General features: G+C 39.9%; 2 protein-coding genes across 4 annotated transcripts in view; one reads left to right on the top strand and one right to left on the bottom strand.

The window, feature by feature from the left end:
* UBAC2 (UBA domain containing 2) overlaps window positions 1-20,532 on the bottom strand; it is a 177,079-nt gene that overhangs the window by 69,841 nt on the left and 86,706 nt on the right. The gene's annotated exons all lie outside the window — the stretch shown is intronic.
* On the top strand, window positions 3,012-19,517 carry LOC116631510 (G-protein coupled receptor 183). 3 transcript variants are annotated; one of them, XM_032402693.1, is made up of 3 exons: window positions 3,012-4,553; window positions 12,336-12,507; window positions 17,125-19,517. In XM_032402693.1, the coding sequence occupies exon 3, from the start codon at window positions 17,140-17,142 to the stop codon at window positions 18,226-18,228; it is 1,089 nt and encodes a 362-aa protein (XP_032258584.1). In that variant the 5' UTR covers window positions 3,012-4,553; window positions 12,336-12,507; window positions 17,125-17,139; the 3' UTR covers window positions 18,229-19,517. The 3 variants fall into 3 exon arrangements, with proteins under 3 accessions (XP_032258584.1, XP_032258585.1, XP_032258583.1); XM_032402694.1 differs by lacking the exon at window positions 12,336-12,507; XM_032402692.1 differs by lacking the exon at window positions 3,012-4,553 and having other exon boundaries at window positions 11,687-12,507.

Genomic DNA, 20,532 nt, shown 5'->3' on the forward strand with positions numbered 1-20,532 from the left:
AAAGATTTTATTTATTTATTTGACAGAGAGAGACACAGCGAGAGAGGGAACACAAGCAAGGGGAGTGGGAGAGGGAGAAGCAGGCTTCCCGCGGAGCAGGGAGCCCGATGCGGGGCTCGATCCCAGGACCCTGGGATCATGACCTGAGCCGAAGGCAGACGCTTAACGACTGAGCCACCCAGGCGCCCCCTAACTATAAGGTTTTTAAAAGTCTCCCATTAGAGGAGTGTCTGGGTGGCTCAGTCAGTTGACACAACCTGTGATTTTGGCTCAGGTCATGATCTCATGGGTGGTGAGATCGAGCCCTACGTAGGGCTCCGTGCTCAGCGGGGAGTCTGTTTGAGATTCTTTCCCTCTGGCCCTCCCCCAGCTCTCTCTCAAATAAATAAATAAATCTTTTTAAAAAAGTCTCCCAATAGATTATTCTATCAGAAAGCACCATATTTTACTTGGCATTGCATCCCCTGATACCTATGTAAATCCTTACACATAATTTACTCTCAATGTTTGATTGTAAAAAACTGACAAAGCAATTTTAATGAACAGAGAGTTATTTAAACTGCCATTCTATGGATAAAGAAGATGTGGTGTGTGTACGTACACACACACACACACACACACACACACACACACACACACACTGGAATATTACTCAGCCATCAAAAAATGAAATCTTGCCATTTGCAACGGCATGGATGGAACTAGAGGTATTATGCTAAATAAAATAAGTCAATCACAGGAAGATTCATGTCATTTCATTCATATGTAGGATTTAAGAAACACAACAGAGGAGCATAGGGGAAGAGAGGGAAAAATAAAACAAGATGAAATCAGAGAGGGAGAGAAACCATAAGAGACTCTTAATCATAGGAAACTGAGGGTTACTGGAGGGGAGGGGGGTGGAGGGATGGGGTAACTGGGTGATGGACATTAAGGAGGGCACATGATGTAATGAGCACTGGGTGTTACATGCAACTGACGAATCACTGAACTCTACCTCTGAAACTAATAATACACTATACGTTAATTGAATTTAAATAAAAAAATAAACTGCCATTCTAAATACTACACAAAAGAACTGTTTAGTTCCATTTCAACTTACCGAAACTCAAACAAAGTTGATTAAGTAGCTGTGTGTTCTTTCCATTAAGAAGTACAAGTTGGTCACTCCTGGGCTTAAAATCCTCCATCGAATCCCCACCCAAGAGTAAAAGCCAAAGTCTTTACAAAGACCTAAAAGGCCCTGCATCCTGGACCCTGAACTTGGTCTTCTACTACGTGGCCTCCCCGCCACTCCCTCTGGCTGCTCCCTCCACACTGAAGCAGCCCCAGCAGGCATGTGGTGCCTCAGGGCACGTGCATCTCCTGGCCACCTTCCCAGAGACATGTGCACCCTTCTGGTCTTTACTCACGTAGCTCCTTCTCGGAGAAGCCCTCCTTGGCCGCTTCATTCCTAAGTGCAGCCCCTACCCTACCTCACTGACCCATCCCCACTCTGAATTCTCTAGTTCCTTTCCCCACAGCACCTATAACCTCCTAATCTACCACATGGCTTACTTATCACCTGTTTCTCTGACTGGAGGGAAACTCTACGGAGCCTGGGATTTCTGTTGGTTTTGTTTGCTGCTTTATCACCGCTCTCTAAAACCATGCCTGGCACAGAAGAGTTGCTTAAAAAATATTTGCTGAATAAATGAATTTCTCTTTAAAATGCCAAACTCCACAGAATTTGCCTTTTGTTTAAAAATGCGTCTTGCTTTATTATCTTTAATGGGATTAAAACATACAGTTTCATATACCTACTCAAAATGTGGCCTGCTGGTCTCTTGGTAATAATAAGAAAACTCTATTTTGGTTGCACTTGAGAGATCTCACCACAGAACATGTTCTTTGAGGTACTTAATTTATAGAAGTTCTTCTGTTTACACGTAGCAACACAGTGTAGCTGTGTATTCTTTCCATCAAGAAGTACAAGTTGGTCACTCCTGGGCGTGTAAAGGGTGATGTTACAATAGAGAATCTGAGGCCATGTTCCTGTTTGAGGTTACATTTCATTGTAAACTAAGAAAATACTGATAGGAATTTTAATGACCACAGTTCATGTCTTACATACCAATAAAAGAAGTTTAAAAATTCCTTAGAAGTTATTCATCACTATATAGTTTTAAACGATGACTAAGTACTAGACCACATATACCCATAATACAAAAGCACACATTTCAGACCATGAACATACAGGTTGTTTTGTAGAAATTTCCGTTGCTATTTCTATACACACAGACTTCACAAAATATCATGTTATTAGTCACTGACCAGTTTTTCTCTTTTCCTTATTTTATGATACTACATCTGTTCTCTATACTGTCAACAATAATTCAGTCTGACCCTTTTCATACTGTGACTTCTGGAAGCCCTGTCTGGCTTAAACATATGAAGCTGAAGTACAGAAAAAAGGAAAACAGGTTATAACTCCTTCCTTCCTTCAACTAATGTCACTAATATTTACTGAGTATCTACTATATACTTACAACTGTACTTGATAGGATAAAATACTAGAAAACACTCAGTTCAGGTCACAAATGTCCATCTTATCTCTTCTACAGAAAAGGACATTGACTGCACTTTTACAGTACAACAACAGAAATCCTGGTAACTTTCAAAGACAAGAAAAATAAGGTTTGTGGGCTTATGCGATGATCGCACTCTATGCCCCACAGCATCTCACAGGACAATCACCCCATCGCCTTTTCCTTACATACTAGACCACTCTAATACCAAATAGGAGGTAGATCCAGTTTGCTAGAACATTCACTTTAACTAAGTGAGTTCTTCATTATACAACAATGTTTTACTTAATAAAAACTATTTCAAAAATTAAAAGCCAAAACACACCATGAGGGTGTCTTTCAACAAACTGAGACGCCTCTTGGCAGTATCTTCTTCAAGTATTCTTCAATCTAAGTTTTAAATAAACTGATTCTAGAATATTTTATCATATTTATCCAGCAAATCATAAAATCTCTTTATCTCCCCCTGAGAATTTTTGCACCAGGAAATACCATGGTGATCATTTACTTAAATACCTTTATTTTATAGACAGTGAGGAGGAGGCCCCAAGAATTGGGTGTTGTTGCTCTTCTGACAGTGTTCCTTTACAGATCTTCAGCCTTTCAGAGCTGAGAAGAACCAAGTGCCCTTCTAGAGGGAATGATACCACTGATGGGCTGAAGCCCCTCTGGCCATTTTGACAGATCCTGGAGTGGAAGGTCTGAAGTCAGAGTTACAAATTCCTACCAAAATGATTCAATTCGCTCAGTATCATCCCTCAAAATAGTCAACCAGTTTATGTAGGCACCTAAATAAGAAACAGCCTATTCCATTTTTTTTATGATCCTAACTTTTGGGAGCTACCTGCATATTTTGATTTGAAAGCTATCTCCGGTAACTTCCTCATACTGGCCTTCTTTCTATTCTCTGGAGTCTGGAAGATCAATATCGCAACTAAACCCTCTTCTATGAGACGGCTTTCAAATGCACAAGGATGATGATCACATCTCTGCCAAGCCTAAACATTCTCAGTTTATTCATTCATTTCTCCTAACACCTGGGAACCACACCCCTCACCAGCCCGGTCACACTGGTCATCTATACCCTTCGTAAAATGCAGCACCCAGAGCTGACTGGGAATGGCCAGATCAGTCCTGGGTTAAGTGTAACTATCGCCTCTCTCGTTCTGACCGGTATACTTCTATTCACTTAGCCTACATATAAGTTGCATTTTGATAGCCCTGTTACATAGTTGGGTTTAAACCGAGCCAACCAGAACCATAAGGTGAAGAGCATAGGTCTCCATTCTATGCACAGACGCTGGGTTTTCAGCTGTAAGATGTCCCCTCCAACTCTTCCCCTGTCATTCACGTCCCTGCAGTCACAGATTCTGTCAGTTGGCCTCCTGCCTGAAAACACTGACTATTCCCTGTACAATGGAAAAGAACATCACTCTCCCAGTCACCACAGAAACCTTTGCTTCTTTCTCATAAGCTGTTAAGATATAGAATGAGTAAACTACTCTCTGCATCAGGTTTCCAGGTAGACAGAATTATCACAGTTGACTTTTTTTTCTTTAAAACATTTTAAAAGCTCATACTTTTATGTAGAATATGGATACAAAATCATTAGTAATTGTCATTCGTTTTTTTTTTTTCCTGGTTAAGGTTTACTACTTTAGTCTTCCTCTCAAAAAATTTTTTTAATACTTAAATTTTTATTAAAAAATTTATGAAGTTCCACAGATATTACCAAGGGGTTTTTAGATAACTATTCAAAAAAAAAATCACTAACAGAAAAATTTCACTTCCCACTTAAAAAAAAAAAAGTGCACACGCGTACATGAGGTTAACTGATCATTACTATGCTCAGTCACAGGGTGACAGAAAAAAACAGCCAGCCCCATAAAAGGACGCCTGCATAATCTCTCTTAACATGCCAAAGTAACCTATTTCAGTTGGGCAAATACTAACTGCTACTGCTGGAGGACTCAACAAGTCAGAGAGGTAAGTACTACATATTTTGTTCTTCTAACCAAGTCTTTTGTAAAACTTTAGAAGCCTAATTAAAGTATAAAGTAAAGGAATAGAATCTACTCAACAGCAACTATAAACATTTCTAACAAAAAATTGTATCATTAACATAGTTTAGACTCTCTGATGACTGGCAGGTCTAATTAGCTAATATTGAGGTAGCTGAAAACAATGGATCATGCTGGAAATCTATGCCAAAAAATAGGGTTTACTTTGTACTTCTGTGTGAGCCTCACTATTGCAAAAAACAGTATCCAGTAAAAATCAGTAAATAATGCCAATATTTCAGGATACTTTAGAACGAAGGGAAAGGAACAAAGTTATTTTAAAATGGAGTATTCCTACACTTAAATGCATGTGTATACAAATTATTCAGCACAACTGAAAATAAAAGGGTCATTACATTCTACTATTTGACCATGTATCTATGTACATAAAGGTCTTTTCTATACTTCTTCTTTTTTTTTTTTTTTTTAAAGATTTTATTTATTCATTTGAGACACAGAGATACAGAGAGAGAGAGAGAGAGAGCATGAGCAGGGAGAGAGGCAGAGGGAGAGGGAGAAGCAGGCTCCCCGCTGAGCAGGGAGCCCGATGCGGGGCTCAATCCCAGGACACTGGGATCATGACCTGAGCTGAAGGCAGACGCTTAACCATCTGAGCCACCCAGGCGCCCCCTTTTCTATACTTCTATACTTTCTAGTATTTCTCCGGATAGAATCCCAGTACCAGAATTCCTCGGGCAAAGGGTATAAATGTTTTTAAAGCTTTATATATAAATTGATGTTTTTTGGTTTACAAAAACATTTTAGCAATTTACCCTCCCAGTAGTGACAGTCTGGGCTTTACCGCTTCTCAGCCAGCCTGAATATTTTAATTCTAACTATAAACTGTTAATGAGATAAGTGAAAATGAATCCGTTGCTTGCTTTATATTTATTTAATGATCACTAAAGCTAAACATGTAAGAATTTCCATGTGCCTAAAAAAATGTCACAAAACAATGAAGTCCATGCAGTGATTTGCAATATTTATGTCCAGGTTGGGAATGGAAGTAATAGACATTCTTGACAAGATAAGCTGTGAGGAGACTTCCTTTAAAGGAAGGCGTGTCTGGGGGTCCTGGGGGGTATCGTTCCAAGTACAGTACAGTGCGGTGGTTCGGAGCCTAGGCTCTGGAGTCAGGCTTGAACCTGGGCTGGATTATTTCTAAGCTGTGTGGCCTTGGGCAGTCTCTGACTTCAGCTGCTTCATTTGTAAAACGGGGAGTAATAATACAGCCAAGTCCTTGTCACCTTGACTGTCATATAGTAAGTGCTAGAAAACTGCTATCATTATTCACCCCTCCCTCTACCTGTTAAACCACCAAAGGATGAATCCAGTAGGCAGTAGGCAAAGTTTCCTTGCCCTATCATTTGGTGAGAATTATTTTTCTTAAACTTATTTGCAGATCTTTACAGACTATTTTACATAAAGACTGAGTCTCTGGAGGGTAAACATCTCACTGTGCTTGCCGTCTGGACTCTGCATCTGCTAATATTTCAGTGCATGCTTTCTCTCTGGGACTTAGTCGTATGTTTGGGACATGACACTGTAAAGAGCACACTGCTGAACAAAGCCTCCTCACTCACTGGCTCACCAGCTATCATGGGGTGGGGGCGGTGGCCGTGGTGGTAATGCCTCTTATAAATTACCTTCAACTGGCTTCCAAGAGCTTATTAGTAAGATGGCCAGTCATTTACTGGAATAAGTACTACCTCAGATCACTATATGACTTTCCTTCACTTCGGTAATCCACAGGCATTTACTAGATATCTACTGTAGGATGGTTCTGAAACACTCTATGGGATAAGATGTTGTGGAAGAGAAAGCCATCATCCTTAAAAAGTGTGCATTTAAAAGAGAGAGCTTCCCATCCTGCAGAGGAGTTTACAAATAATGCTTCTCTCCCTACCGTGGGTAAGGGCCTGCTGCAGTGTTCAAGGCCACGAGTATGGAGGGTGCTGAGGGTGTGTAAGCCTCTCCAGCCCATATAATTCCTCAGCTTTGCAAGAAGTCTGTAAAGCACAGTGCTTCAATGTCAGATGAGATAATGCATGTGAAAAGCATCTGAAAACTGTAGAGTTAACAAAGATCTTTGTGGTGTTTTGAAAGCTCAAAAAGAAGAATAAAAATATTTTGTTAAATTTCTACAAATACGGGGCACTTGGGTGGCTCAGTCGGTTAAGCATCGGCCTTCAGCTCAGGTCATGATCCTGGGTTCCTGGGATTGAGCCCCACATCGCGCTCCCTGCTCAGCTCAGGGGTCTGTTCCTCCCTCTGGCTTGTGCTCTCTCTCGCTCTCTCTCTCTCTCTCGCTCTTTCTTGCTCTCTCTCTTTCTCAAATAAAAGCTTTAAAAAAAGTCTACAAATACCTAAAAAGTAGTATAAAAATAAATTAACAGCATAAAAGCTATCCTAGGGGGCGCCTGGGTGGCTCAGTCAGTTAAGAGTCTGCCTTCGACTCAGATCATGATGCTAGGGTCCTGGTATCGGTTTGCATGCGGGAGTCTGCTTATCCCTCTGCCCCTCCCCCTGGCTCGTGCTCGCTCTCTCTCTCTCTAAATAAATAAATAACTAAAATCTTTAAAAAAGAAAAGATTAAAAAAAATAAAAGCTATTCTATGTATTCACCATCTTCTTTCAGTCCAAAACGTTTTACGGAAATATTGTTAAAAATAGTAAAATCTAAATTCATTTGTAAAACCTTTACTTGCTTTAAAATATGTTACAAGTAAATTAATGAATGCCTTCATTTAAATCAACACATTTCCCTCTTCCCCTCCCTAGTTCCATCTCCCCAGCTCTCCTCTCTAGTTCAGACAGGATGAGTTGGTACATGTTAAAGTCTTCCTATTTTTACCTGTTTTCTACCAATAACATCAGATCGTGTTGGAAACAGGAGCTAGGGATAAAACACATCACACTGAAAGTGATTTCTGGAGCCAAACTGCCAGGACTTGAATCCTGACACTTAACAGCTGTGTCTTTAGGCACGTCATGTAAGTGCTCTGGTTCTCCGTTTCACCACTGGATATGGGTTTGTGGAAGTTCTGTGATGATTCAGTGAGTGAATATACGTAGTGCCGAGAACAGTTGCCTGGAAGACCGTCTGGGCTTAATGATACTGGTTACTATTACTAATCAAGAACTCTGATAAAGAACCTCTGACTAAGGAAGGATCAAGAAAGCTGGGGCTTTGCTGTTCTTTAATGGGTAGTTATTGTGCCTCAGTCATGGGTCAGCTGGAGATACACAAAATTAACAAAGTTCCCACTCACGGTACATCACCGGCTAGTGGGAAACAGAAAAAGAAACTCAACCATACTGATGCTGGTACAGAGCACAGCGCCCTCACAAGGACACTCCACGCTGTCTTTCTTGGGGGCGGTGACAAGGAAGCAGGAGAGGATAAAATCAGGGAAGCTTCCAGAACAGCTGAGTTTGAACTAAGTCTTGAAGGAAAGTAGGAGCTGAGGATATAGGACAAAGAAGGAACAGTGCCAGAAAGGCACAGAGCTGTGAGAAAACACAGGACATCAAAAAACTGCAAATAATTCCATAAGGCTGGAGCCAGGGCATCAGAGGGAGAAAATGGCCAGGGAGGCAGTGCCCAGTCAAACGGAAATCATGTGTCCTGACTGACCGGGGTTCAATGGGCCGCACTTGAAAGGCATTGTGAAAGCTGAAGCCGTAGCTCCAGGGAGCAGCAAGGGTGGCCTGAAGGTAGGCAGCGGTTAGCGGGAGTGGTAGAAGGACAGGCAGATGGACAGACAGACACACGGTGCAGAGGAGAGGTCGAGTGCAGGAGAGTCAGGAGGCACGGGAACCGCTGATGGGAGGTGGTGGGTGAGGAGGGTGCAGAGTCCTGGACACCTCTGTGACTCCTAACTTAGTACCTAGACCGAGGGAAGGCTCCAAGCAAATGACCTAATCTCTGGAATTCTGTTTATCCACAAGATAAGGATTTTCAATGTTTCTGACTAATTTCCATGAGATAAGAGACAAACAACAAAACCTGAAACTCCCTTGAACTTTAAGGAGAAAAGGCACATAAGATTTCTAGAAACATTTTGAACTCAAGAGGATAAAGGTTCTGCAGACTCAGATCTTCACTATAAAATCTTTTTATATTACCCAGTTATCCTACTTATAGGTCAAATCAAGCCACATGGAAACACGGTATTTGTCTTCCTCACACTGAAATGAGTATTACAGTGGGATTCTTTTTTCTTACAGTTTCCAAACATTAGGTCGTATAACCCTAGTCCTTTGTATTACCACCTCCTTTGTCTTCATGTTTGGTAACTTTCACACCATCCTAGTCAGTACTAAAGCTGCCAAAAGCCACACAAAGAAAATCAATGAAAGGTGAAAGAAAAATAGCTGGACTATGTGAAACCCCAAATGTCCAAGTGGGTGTTTAATCCACTAATTTGAACGTCAGGCCCCTTTCCCATCGATTCCAACATACATGTTGACGGAAGGTGAAGTGCTCTTCTTTAGTGCCCATCAGGCGAGGACACCTCAGACACACAAAGAGCAAACTACAGACTGGCGAACACCGTTGTTTGCTGTCTTCAAGAAGTTCTCCGCGCCCTGTCCTGTAGCTGACCCTCTGCAGACCTACCGAGAGGTGGTCAGAACCAGCCTCGGCCATGGGGCCAGCGGTAGGGTCACACATGCACGAGCCGGAAAAAGCGAGCTCCCCAGGAGGCAGGGTAGGGAGGTCCCCTCACACAGACTGAGCACAGACAGCTCGGCTCCGAACACAGACACTCCGGCACGTGTGGGGCTCTATCCCGGGAAAGTGCAGGCGGCTGCCAGCACGTCACCTTCTGGGAAGATGTTCCCTAGATCCTTCCAAAAATGAATCCTGACCACAGTCACAGCTATCAAAATAGGACTCAAAGCTGGTTGGAAAAAAAAAAAAATCACCTGATAGTGCAGGATGATTTATTTCACTAAGTTAACTGGGGCGCATACTATTATGAGCAGCCGAGCAGCAGCTTACCGGAACAGACCATCTGACTTTGCCAATGAAGTGACAAGAGGCTGGTCGCAGCCTGTCTGTGCCTTGGGTTTCTGTCCCACAGGCAGGAATTAATGTTTCCCACCTGCCTACTTGACAGGCAAATGGCCCACACCACCCCTCAGGTGATGGTTGTTTAGTCAACTAAAAAGAAGGTGGGAAAAAAAAATCACTGGTTGAGTGCAAGACCATGACATGTGTGACGCCGGACCATACTCAGATGTCCCCATTTGCTCAGTCAAGAACAAGAAGGCTTTTGCAAGTAACTGACTGACAAGTGCTCATAAAACTAGGTAACCAGAGGAAGAAGCAAAGATTTCTTTCTTCGGGGTGGGGGGGGGGGGTCTGTTTATTCTCAAGGGCACTGTTAAACAGCCTTGGCCTGTGATCCTGATCCATCTGCACTTATCTAGTTCCTCCATAGACCGAATCCTTGTTGTTCCACAGAACCCAAGCTTTTGCCTGTATTCTCCTGTCTCAAAAATTTCATTTTCCCCCCACTCCAGAAACTTTCCCTCAACCTTACCTCTCCTCAACAAAATAGCCAAAGGACAGTGTATCAAGAGAAATCAGAGAATCAGATCAATCAACACTCATCATTTAACAATATACAAATAAAATCCATATCTATGGGTCCACATTCTTGTGCCTCTTCTGGTTGTTTTGAAAGCATGGTCCTGGAACTTCCTCTTTGGTGTATGTCACTGTGGGAGCTCTGAGTCAGATCATCTTGATGTGTAAACATGGTCTCGAGCAGACTTGGCCTTACAGAGAAGTCACCTCCTGTTGCTTATCATTTCACATGACTTGAACCATTCAATTCATTGCTAAGGCCTGAATTTAAACAAAATTACTAAAAATTTAGCTCTTTTTCCTTTAAGGTTGTTGATGGGTTATTAAGTGAATAAATTATTAGGGCTAAAGGTGACATTTCAGGAATCTTAAGGCAAAAACTAAAAGCCAGTACTCTAGTTCATACTAAATCTTTGAATACAGTGGTTTGATTCTGTTTCTGCCACAAATAAAAGCTAAGAAAATAATTATCCAGGCAAGTTGGTACCAGGGTAAATATTTCCATAGGACAAATTACATTAGAGCTCAGACAATTTTCTTAAGTACTAATAGATGAGTTTTGGGGGGAGCCTCTTATTTTCTTCCTTTCTGTAGCTAGAAAGATCTTGTCAGCTCATGTCAACATGTCCGGTTATGCAAAAACGAGATGATAATGTCTTAAAAAACGTTAGCTACTCTAGTAGCAATGAAATCAACTCTAGACACACACAGACCCACTACCGAAAACAAGTAAAAATACAGTGGAGGGTATTTTGCTGCGGAAGAGCTTGCTGTTTTACATATGCTAGAATAGTAGCAGAGTTAACAATATTGCACGGCAGAGACAAAACTGGGACAGACCCCCTCTGCTTCACCACAAACATGGCAACAGAACTGGCACAAATGGCTGCCAGGGTGGCCGTAGTTACCTCACTTTGAGGAGGGAAGCGGGCTCCTCAGGCGAGACCTGAATACAGCCCCACATTTTAAGCAGCCCAGTTACTAACTGTGCCCTCAGGGCAAAGGTTTCCATCCTCATTCACATCACAGTGTGGGGCCTTAAGGAGAGTTTAGCAACCACACATACCTTTCCACTAGAAAGCATTATGAGGAAATTATAATTATTACAGATATAAGTATTCCAAGGAAAAAAGATTCAAAACAAACACTCCTTTGTGCTTTTCTCTAGGCAGTAAAATGACAAGACATAGTACTTCCAAGTACAGCGCAGTATATCTATACTAGTAACATGTCAGAAGCTGTTGTCTAATGATGATAAAAATGTAAGATACTTAAGGGGCGCTCGGTTGGCTCAGTTGGTAGAGCATTTGACTCTTGATCTCGGGGTCATGAGTTCAAGCTCCACGCTGGGTGTAGAGCTTACTCAAAAAAAAAAAAAAAAGATGAACTTATTTTTTTTTAAAAAGTAATATACTTAAAATGTATTCAAAAATAAATAAAGGAAGAAAAGGAAGAAGGGAAGATGGAAGTTAGTTATACCTGAAAAAAAATGATTAAAAGAGCAATTTGCAATCCAAAGGTTGATAAGGAGTACTGTAATCCAAAGAGCATACCAGAAGTCTGGTATGTGTGACGAGGAACCCTTTGAAGAACGGTGAGGTAATGCTTCATCAGACAACAGCATGTTCCCAACATCATACATTCATCCTTTAGTTTGAGGCCCTCCCATACTGAAAGATATCATCTCGGTATTTCCAGGACCTAGCATATGAAAACACTAAAAACAATTTTTGCTGAATAAAAGAATGGAGTAAGTCAAGGTTCAGGAAAGTAATCTTGAATCCTCAAATGACTAAAGGAAGGTATAAAATGTATCTCCAAGGGAAGATGATAACAAACGGGGATCAATTCATACAAGAATGGGATAACAACGGTCAAGTACATGAAAGGATTTTTCTCTCAATTTAGAAAAGATAAAATTGACTAAAACTATGGCATTGATAGCATAGGATAGATATAATCAAGAACTAAGGTAGCTAGTGTCGCTGACTAACAAAATCAACTTTCAAGAGGTTACCAAACATCCAAATGACCAGATTTCAAGACGGCCTTGATTCATCTTTTCCAAAGATCACTTCTGAGCCATCCCATTTACATGTCCACATCATGCAGGTGTCTTTCTCTGACTGACTCAGGACGAGGGTGGGCAGTAGGAGGCCCCTCAAGAGTCTTCTCCTGGGGGTTCGATGCTGTCCTGGAAATAGGAACTCCACTGTCATTAAGAAGAACCATTCGCTGCTCTGGAGTGGCTGGGCCACACTGATCCCAGGCTGTTTATTTACAGGTAAGGATTCTTAAAGCCTACACCACTTCGAGACCACAAACTCTCAGTTCTTTAAGGGCAGTTATGAGCTGCCCCTACCAAGGACTGGACAGAGTAAGGAGACCTGAAGCCAGATCACCAGGGAGAAGGATCCAGCCTGACCTTTTAACCTCCATGCCACTCAGTTTCCTCACATGGCAAATAGATAGGGGACAGCAGTACTTAGCCCACTGGGTCGCTGTGAGTGTTCTTCCAGATAGGACTTAAAGGTAGGCACGTAATAACAATGAACACACCAATCTGAGTAAAGAGCACTGAAGGACTACCTTTGAAATGTGTATCAGAAGACAAGGTTTTTGCAAGACGAACTTAACTAAAAAAATTTTCTTCTCAGATTAATTTATTTACCAATTTCCTCATTTCATAGTCAATTCATGTTCAGTATTAAAAATTTTAAAGTATATGGATAAAACTCAAAAATGACTTGTACAAAACTATGTTTTGGCATACATATCCGTACAGATGCGTGTGTACCTATAATTGCTTCTCCTTCCCCGCCAAAGTGGTACGTTGTGGAATCTGCTTTCCTTACTTAACATTATTCCCTGTCAAGAAATAGGCTTCCACACTGCCGTTTCCAGTGACTGCAGAGTACTCCACTGTATGGCTATAACATAAGATACGTAACCAGTCCCACGATGATGGACATTTGATTTGTTTGCAAATTTTCACCTTTATAATTAGCGCTGTTAAATATTCTTGAAATCAAATGTTCTGCAAGCCCTGCCATTTCTGGCTCTCCTGGATGCCGTACTTCATTCAGGAAGAAGTTGGATGCACGTTTACAATATGGCAAGCAATGGAACATTCTTCTCTGAGTCCTACATTAATGTAACTTTCCTAATCTCTACAATAATATTTACTCATATGGAGAATTTCTACCCCAGTATGTATTTTAAAAGCATTTCCCGAATCTGCCGAGAAATACTCCTCAAAATAAAATAAACATGCTGAGTTTTTTCAGAAAAAAAATTCTCACAGAAAGTACAAAAATAAAAGAAGTTCTTGCTACCTGTTCCTAAGTTATAACCCCTGCCTGGCATTTTCACCTCTCTGTGTCTAGTCTCAGTTCTTGAAAAGTTACTTCTCACATGAAGCCTTTCTCAACTAAGTGGATAAAGGTTTTTCTACTTTCATTCCACAATTGCAATTCCCATGATTTCAAGAATCACTCTATTTTTTTTCTGCACAAAAAGAAAGTCCATATTTATTGGGTTTTTGTTTTGTTTTCGATCTTATTAATTTCTACAATTACCTTTATCATTTTCTTCTATCTTCCTTAGGTAAACAATTCTCTTCTAGCTTCCTGAACTGTATGTTTATCTATTTTCAATCTTTTTAAAAAAATACATGCTTTCACAAGCATATAGAGTTGTTGAGTCACTATGCTGTGCACCTGAAACTCATGTAACATGTGTTAACTATACTCAAATAAAAACGTGCGAATAAAATAAATACATTCAGGGCTCTGCGTCTGAGATTAACACTTCAGCTGCATCTCATAGTTTGGCATAGAGTATTTTTGTCATTTTGTTCTAACTACTTCAAAATTCCCACTGTGATTTCTTAACCCATGAGTCTCTTAGAAGCATATTTTTTTTAGATTCCAAATGTATCCTTTATCTTTTTATTGTTGATTTCTAATTTAGTTGCCCTACAGGCACCGTCATATCAGCTGCTAAGTTAACAGTTTTCCAAAAGTTCTGAGGTCCTCTGATGACCTCGTACAAAGTCAAATTTGCAAAAATGCTCATGTCCCTTCAGCACAAATTCTGCAAAGTCACATTGGGTAAATCTTCTAAGTCTCTCATCTCTTTTTTATCTGGCATATTCTAATAAAGATGTGCTAAAATCTCCCATTATGATTGTGGATTTGCCAATTTTTCCTCTAAATTTTGCTGTTACATGCATAATCCATGATTTTTATGTTCTTCGTGAACTGTTCTCTTTTACTTCTGTCATGACCCTCTTCATCTCTATTGAGACTGAATTTGCCTTGAAGTCTGTTGTTTTCTGATGTTAGCATTGCTACTCTGGCTTGCCATGGGTTGGGATTTGATGGATACGTGTTCCCATGCCTTTATTTTCAGCCTTTCTGAGTCACTTTCTGGGCTGTGTCTCTTCTAAGCAGCATACAGCTGGATTTTTTTTTTACAAATTCAAACTGAAAGCTAGTTTCTTTTAATAGGTGGGTTCAATATATTTAAATTTCTTTCTCATAATCTCCTTTCCTATCTTTTCTTGTTTAACAGAAAGTACCACTTCCATTTCTGTTCCCTTTTGCTTTAGGTCGTATTTCCATATTTTAACAATTTAACCTATCAACACTGTATGTAGTGCATACCTGTAACATTGTAACATCATCCCCTGATAACCCCCACTGCCTGTCAGTTTCACTGTTTAAGACTGTTAGAACTAAGTTAGCAGTTAGAGGAGTAGTCAGTGCTTTGACATGTCTAGGGATAGAGTCTTTTTCTTTTAATGTAAACCATCATCACTAGATATACTGAAATCTTCCCTTAATTTTGGTGACTTTCAGATGAGATCTGTGCGCAGAGACAGTCCTATCGGAATGTCATTTTTCTTCTAAAAATAACTTCACAGAAGTTATTGTTCTGCTCTCCCTAAGTTTTATCCAAAGCTCAGCCCCATGTAAGGAGTTTTATTGTAGTTTTCCACTTTTCAACGTAGGACTTGAAATTTCATCTTAACATTATTTATCACAAGAAAAGAACTGGAAATAATCCAAATATTCATCAAGGGAGTAGCTAAGCAAATTATGCATTAACACACTGGAATACTGTAGAAATATCCAATGTCTACATGAGATCTACATATGACAAATACATAGATTACACTGATCCATGAACATGTTAAGTGGATAAGGCAGAACACAAGACACCACATGTGTAATGCTTACTAGCATGCGAAATGTAGGAATGTACACTGCACGCATCAGTCAGTGGAGTACTTGGGGAATGATCTAGCTCAGAATTAATCTTAACCTTTTCCCCGAAACAGCTTAAGTTTTTTTCTTTCTTTTTCGTCGTTTTTTGTCGTGGTTGTCGTGGTTACCATCTTCTTCTTTTTTAAAAGAAAACCTAACTTTCAGTTCCTAACAAGGCCTTAGCTTGTTTCTCATACTTTTTAGGTTAACACAAATCAGATCACTGTGGTAAATTCATATTTCACTAAATAAACGTGTGACTGATTTCATTTCCTGGCAGTGATACGCATTTGGACAAAAAAAAAAAAAAAAAGTCTGAAACTGAAATTCAATTTAAAAGCAAAGTTTTACTCCCGTCTGAAATGTGGGGTGCTGCACACGATTTTGTTCTTAACCAGTGATTCAGAAAAAAAGGGGGAAATTTCTGCCTAAAGAGTTAGTGTACCCCCTCTTGTCACAAAAATATATTTGCTCTATTTAGATGGTTTTGTTTCCTTTGCCAGGGCTTTGCCAAAATCACCAAATTGTGAGTAAAAACATAAATCTGATTCTTTGTTCTTGTTACTGTATACGTAAACATATTACATATCACAGATTTTTCTTTCTTTTTTGGGGGGTACTTCTTAATAATCCCCTTTATCTATTTCACTATACTCCCCCGCCTACTTCTCCTCTGGTAACTACCAGTTTGTTCTCTGTATTTATGGTTCTGTTTCTGACTTTTTTGTTTCTCTTGCTTTTTAGACTCCACATATAAGAGAAATCATATGGTATTTATCCTTCTCTCGACTTCTTTCACTTAGCATAATGCCCTCTAGATCCACCCATGTTGTTGCAAATGGCAAGATCTCATTCTTTTTTAAGGCTGAGTAATATTCCTGCATGAGTGTGCATATGCGTGTGAGAGTAGTATCTATTCACCTATCAGTAGACACTTGGGTTGCTTCCATATCTTGGCTATTGTAAATGCTAAAATAAACACAGGGGCACATATATCTTTTTGAATTCATGTTTTCATCTTCTTTGGGTAAATACCCATTAGTGGAATTACTGGATCATATGGTAATTCTATTTTTAACTTTTTGAGAAACCTCCATACTGTTTTCCACAGTGGCTGCACCAGTCTGCATTCCCACAACAGTGCACAAGGGTTCCCTCTGCTCTGCATCCTCATCGACACTTGTTATTTCTTGTGTTTTTGATTCTAGCCATTCCGACTGGTGGGAGATGATACCTCACTGTGGTTTCGATTTGCATTTCCCTGATGATTAGTGAGGTCGAGCATCTTTTCATGTGTCTGTTGGCCATTTGTAGGTCTTCTTTGGAAAAATGTTTATTCAGGTCCTCTGCTCATTTTTAATCAGATTATTTTTGTTTTGAGTCAAATAAGTTCCTTATATATTTTGGATACTAACCCCTTATTGGATGTATCATTTGCAAATATCTTCTCCCATTCACTAGGGAGCCTTTCTAAGGTTTTGTTGATGGTTTCCTTTACTGTGCAACACATCATAGATTTTTAAAAATTATATAAATCTTAAAATTTTGAAAGTTAGATCTATAAAAGGCGTTTATATTGCTTTTAGTTAAATATGGTTTTAATTAAAAGTACTCTCCTTGGTTCTTCCCAGAGACTGTGAACACCAATGATGGATACAAAACTGGACAACAATTTTACGACAGTCTCTGCAGCTTCTCCGGGCAACGACTGTGATCTCTATGCACACCACAGCACAGCCCGGATACTAATGCCTCTGCATTACAGCATTGTCTTCGTAATTGGGCTTATAGGAAATGTGCTAGCCTTGGTTGTCATTATTCAAAACAGGAAAAAAATCAACTCTACTACCCTATATTCAACAAACCTGGTGATTTCTGATATACTTTTCACCACTGCTCTGCCTACACGGATAGCCTACTACGCCCTGGGCTTTGACTGGAGAATCGGCGACGCCCTGTGCAGGATAACTGCGCTGGTGTTTTACATCAATACATACGCAGGTGTGAACTTCATGACCTGCTTGAGCATTGACCGGTTCTTTGCTGTGGTGCACCCTCTGCGGTACAACAAGATGAAAAGAATTGAACATGCAAAATGCATTTGCATATGTGTCTGGATTCTAGTATTTGCTCAAACACTCCCGCTACTCATAAAACCTATGTCAAAGCAGGAGGAAGAAAGGACTACATGCATGGAATATCCAAACTTTGAAGAAACGAAATCTCTTCCCTGGATGCTGCTTGGTGCATGTTTCATAGGATATGTGCTTCCTCTCCTGATCATTCTCATCTGCTACTCTCAAATCTGTTGCAAACTCTTTAAAACTGCCAAACAAAACCCACTAACTGAGAAATCTGGTGTAAACAAAAAGGCTCTCAACACAATTATTTTTATAATTGTTGTGTTTGTTCTCTGTTTCACACCTTACCATGTTGCAATTATTCAACACATGATTAAGAAGCTTCATTTTCCTGGTCTCCTGGAATGCAGCCAAAGACATTCATTCCAGATCTCCCTGCACTTTACAGTATGTCTGATGAATTTCAATTGCTGCATGGACCCTTTTATATATTTCTTTGCATGTAAAGGATATAAGAGAAAGGTTATGAAGATGTTGAAGCGTCAGGTCAGTGTATCAATTTCCAGCGCTGTGAGGTCAGCCCCTGAAGAAAACTCGCGTGAAATGACAGAAACTCAAACAATGATACATTCCAAGTCTTTAAACGGGAAGTAAAAAGGAATTAAATCTTGGGTTTACAGCAAAGTAGATTGTATGACAAACTTTGCCAGACTTTTCTTATAAAGCAAAATGACTGTTCAACTTCCAATAAGGATTCCTGTAAATTCCTTTCATTGGGCATGAGCTCCCACCTCCAACTTGGAAGAAAACTGATGTATATTATTTTTTACACTCAAGAAAATAACATAAAGCAAAGTTCTAATTTGTAAGTGAAATACTATACCAAAAGGGAGGCTATTTTAATAACTCTCAGTGTAAAAAGTTTTATAAAAAATTAAGAAAATTTTTTATAAAAAATTAAAAATTACAGCATCAGTATTTCCTGCCAATAATTTGGCAAAAGAAAAGACTGTAAGATTGTATACTGCCCATGTAAAAATGTCAATACTGTAACATGTTTCTTTCTTTTTGGTAGCATATTTCTTTAATACCTACTTCTTTCAATCTTAGACTTTCATCTCCTCAATAACATCAGCATTTTTGTTTTGTTTTGTTCTGAGTCGTAATATTTTGTTTCAAAGAACTCTTTTGGAATAAAGAACAGGATGCTACAAAATTAAGAGTATGTCTTTCAATGCCTACTTACAGGGAGAATAGAATTAGCAATAGATAGATTTGGATGATAACGCTGTAAGTAATGATAGTGACTGAGGCAATGAAAACACTGAGCTCTTTCCCAAGCAGCCCCCAGAGTAGTGAAGGGCCCACCAGTCAGGCATATGACAAGGACTTTATGTGGAAGTACCCACTGGGAGGAGGGTCCACTTGAATTCTGCTTGGAAACAAAAAAAAATTTGCAAATATGCTTGGCTTTTCTTGGGTGCCTGGGGGATCATTTCTTTTTTATTCATAGGTTGGTAGTACCCTGATCTGCATTTCAATGGTTTGGGCAGAGGGGCAAAGGGGATGAGGGGCAGGAGGCATAGTTGCTGCTTGCCTAAATAAGATAGGGAAAAATGCAAAATTATGAACTTAGAGAGTTCCCAAGATTCTGTGCAACATTATACATTTGCTCACATAAATACCTTAGCATGAACAGTATGACCTTTGCAAGTATAGTCACCCTGTCTGCTAGGTCAAACTTGTTTTACTAAATCCCCAAACTACCTCAATACAGTATCTATGTTAGCAATAATACCAATTTTGATAATGGAACAGAAACAAATGAAGCACTACATCATGAGTCATACTTTAAATTTTTATTAGGCTTTATATCCTGGAAATCTTTTCTTTTGAATTCTTATCCTACTCATTTCCAACTTGTACCCTGTAAGAAAATTAATCTTTTTTTTTTTTTAAAGATTTTATTTATTTATTTGAGAGAGAATGACAGACAGAGAGCACGAGAGGGCAGAGGGTCAGAGGGAGAAGCAGACCCCCCAGCTGAGCAGGGAGCCCGATGCAGGACTCGATCCCGGGACTCCAGGATCATGACCTGAGCCGAAGGCAGTTGCTTAATCAACTGAGCCACCCAGGCGCCCAAGAAAATTAATCTTTATGGTTGAGTCAACACCATTTACTGAGTACTTCCAGATTTGTATTATGTGAATTTCACAAAGAGCTACGTGACCTTGAAGCCAATGACCAAAAAAAGGCACTGATCTTTGTAACAGATCTTTGATAAGACAGGTGAGACTGCATGGATGGAAGTCAGGATCTTAGGGCCTTTCCCTTCACTCCACACACAAACCCCCCAAGTGAAGGAGAAGAAAGGGCAGAAGACTACATGTTATGCAGGGTGGCACTTACATAGTCATTTGAATTAGATCCCAAAAGAAAAACTGTAATGAAAGCTACTAAAGGAAAATCAGAAACAGAGGTCACTGTAATTTCAGAGCATCTCTATGGTGCATGAGTTTGATGATGACACTGGAACACAGACTGGCTTATGTATGAGCCAACATGCTGCTTCACAGCAGAGGAGAAAGTCCTCTCTGTGCTAAGGATCTTAAGATCCTTCAAACAAGAAAGTAAATATCTATGTCACTTGGCAAAGGAATAACACATTCTTTCATCTGTTTAGTTTTCTGCCTCCTACCTCCACTGTACCACAAATCTATATAAATGATTTTCTTCAATCAGTAGTCATAGTGCCAAAAAGGTAAACTTTCACCCTATCTCCAACTAATCCTAAAAAAAAAAAAAAGTCTGTACTCCAGTCAAACTCAGCTATTCACTCTCCTTCAAAAGGCCCTTACTACCTATTTCATTCATGAAGCCATGGTTTACACATGGCCTTTGGGCACCCTTACAGTGTCCTGGATTATTAGTTGGCTTTACATTTATTTCCTCATAGAG

Source organism: Phoca vitulina, unplaced genomic scaffold, assembly GCF_004348235.1.
Source record: "Phoca vitulina isolate PV1807 unplaced genomic scaffold, GSC_HSeal_1.0 scaffold5, whole genome shotgun sequence".
NCBI lineage: Eukaryota > Metazoa > Chordata > Mammalia > Carnivora > Phocidae > Phoca > Phoca vitulina.

Excerpts from the sequence above, each read along its gene's own strand:
- LOC116631510 (XM_032402693.1), top strand. The coding sequence starts at position 17,140 with ATGATGGATACAAAACTGGACAACAATTTTACGACAGTCTCTGCAGCT.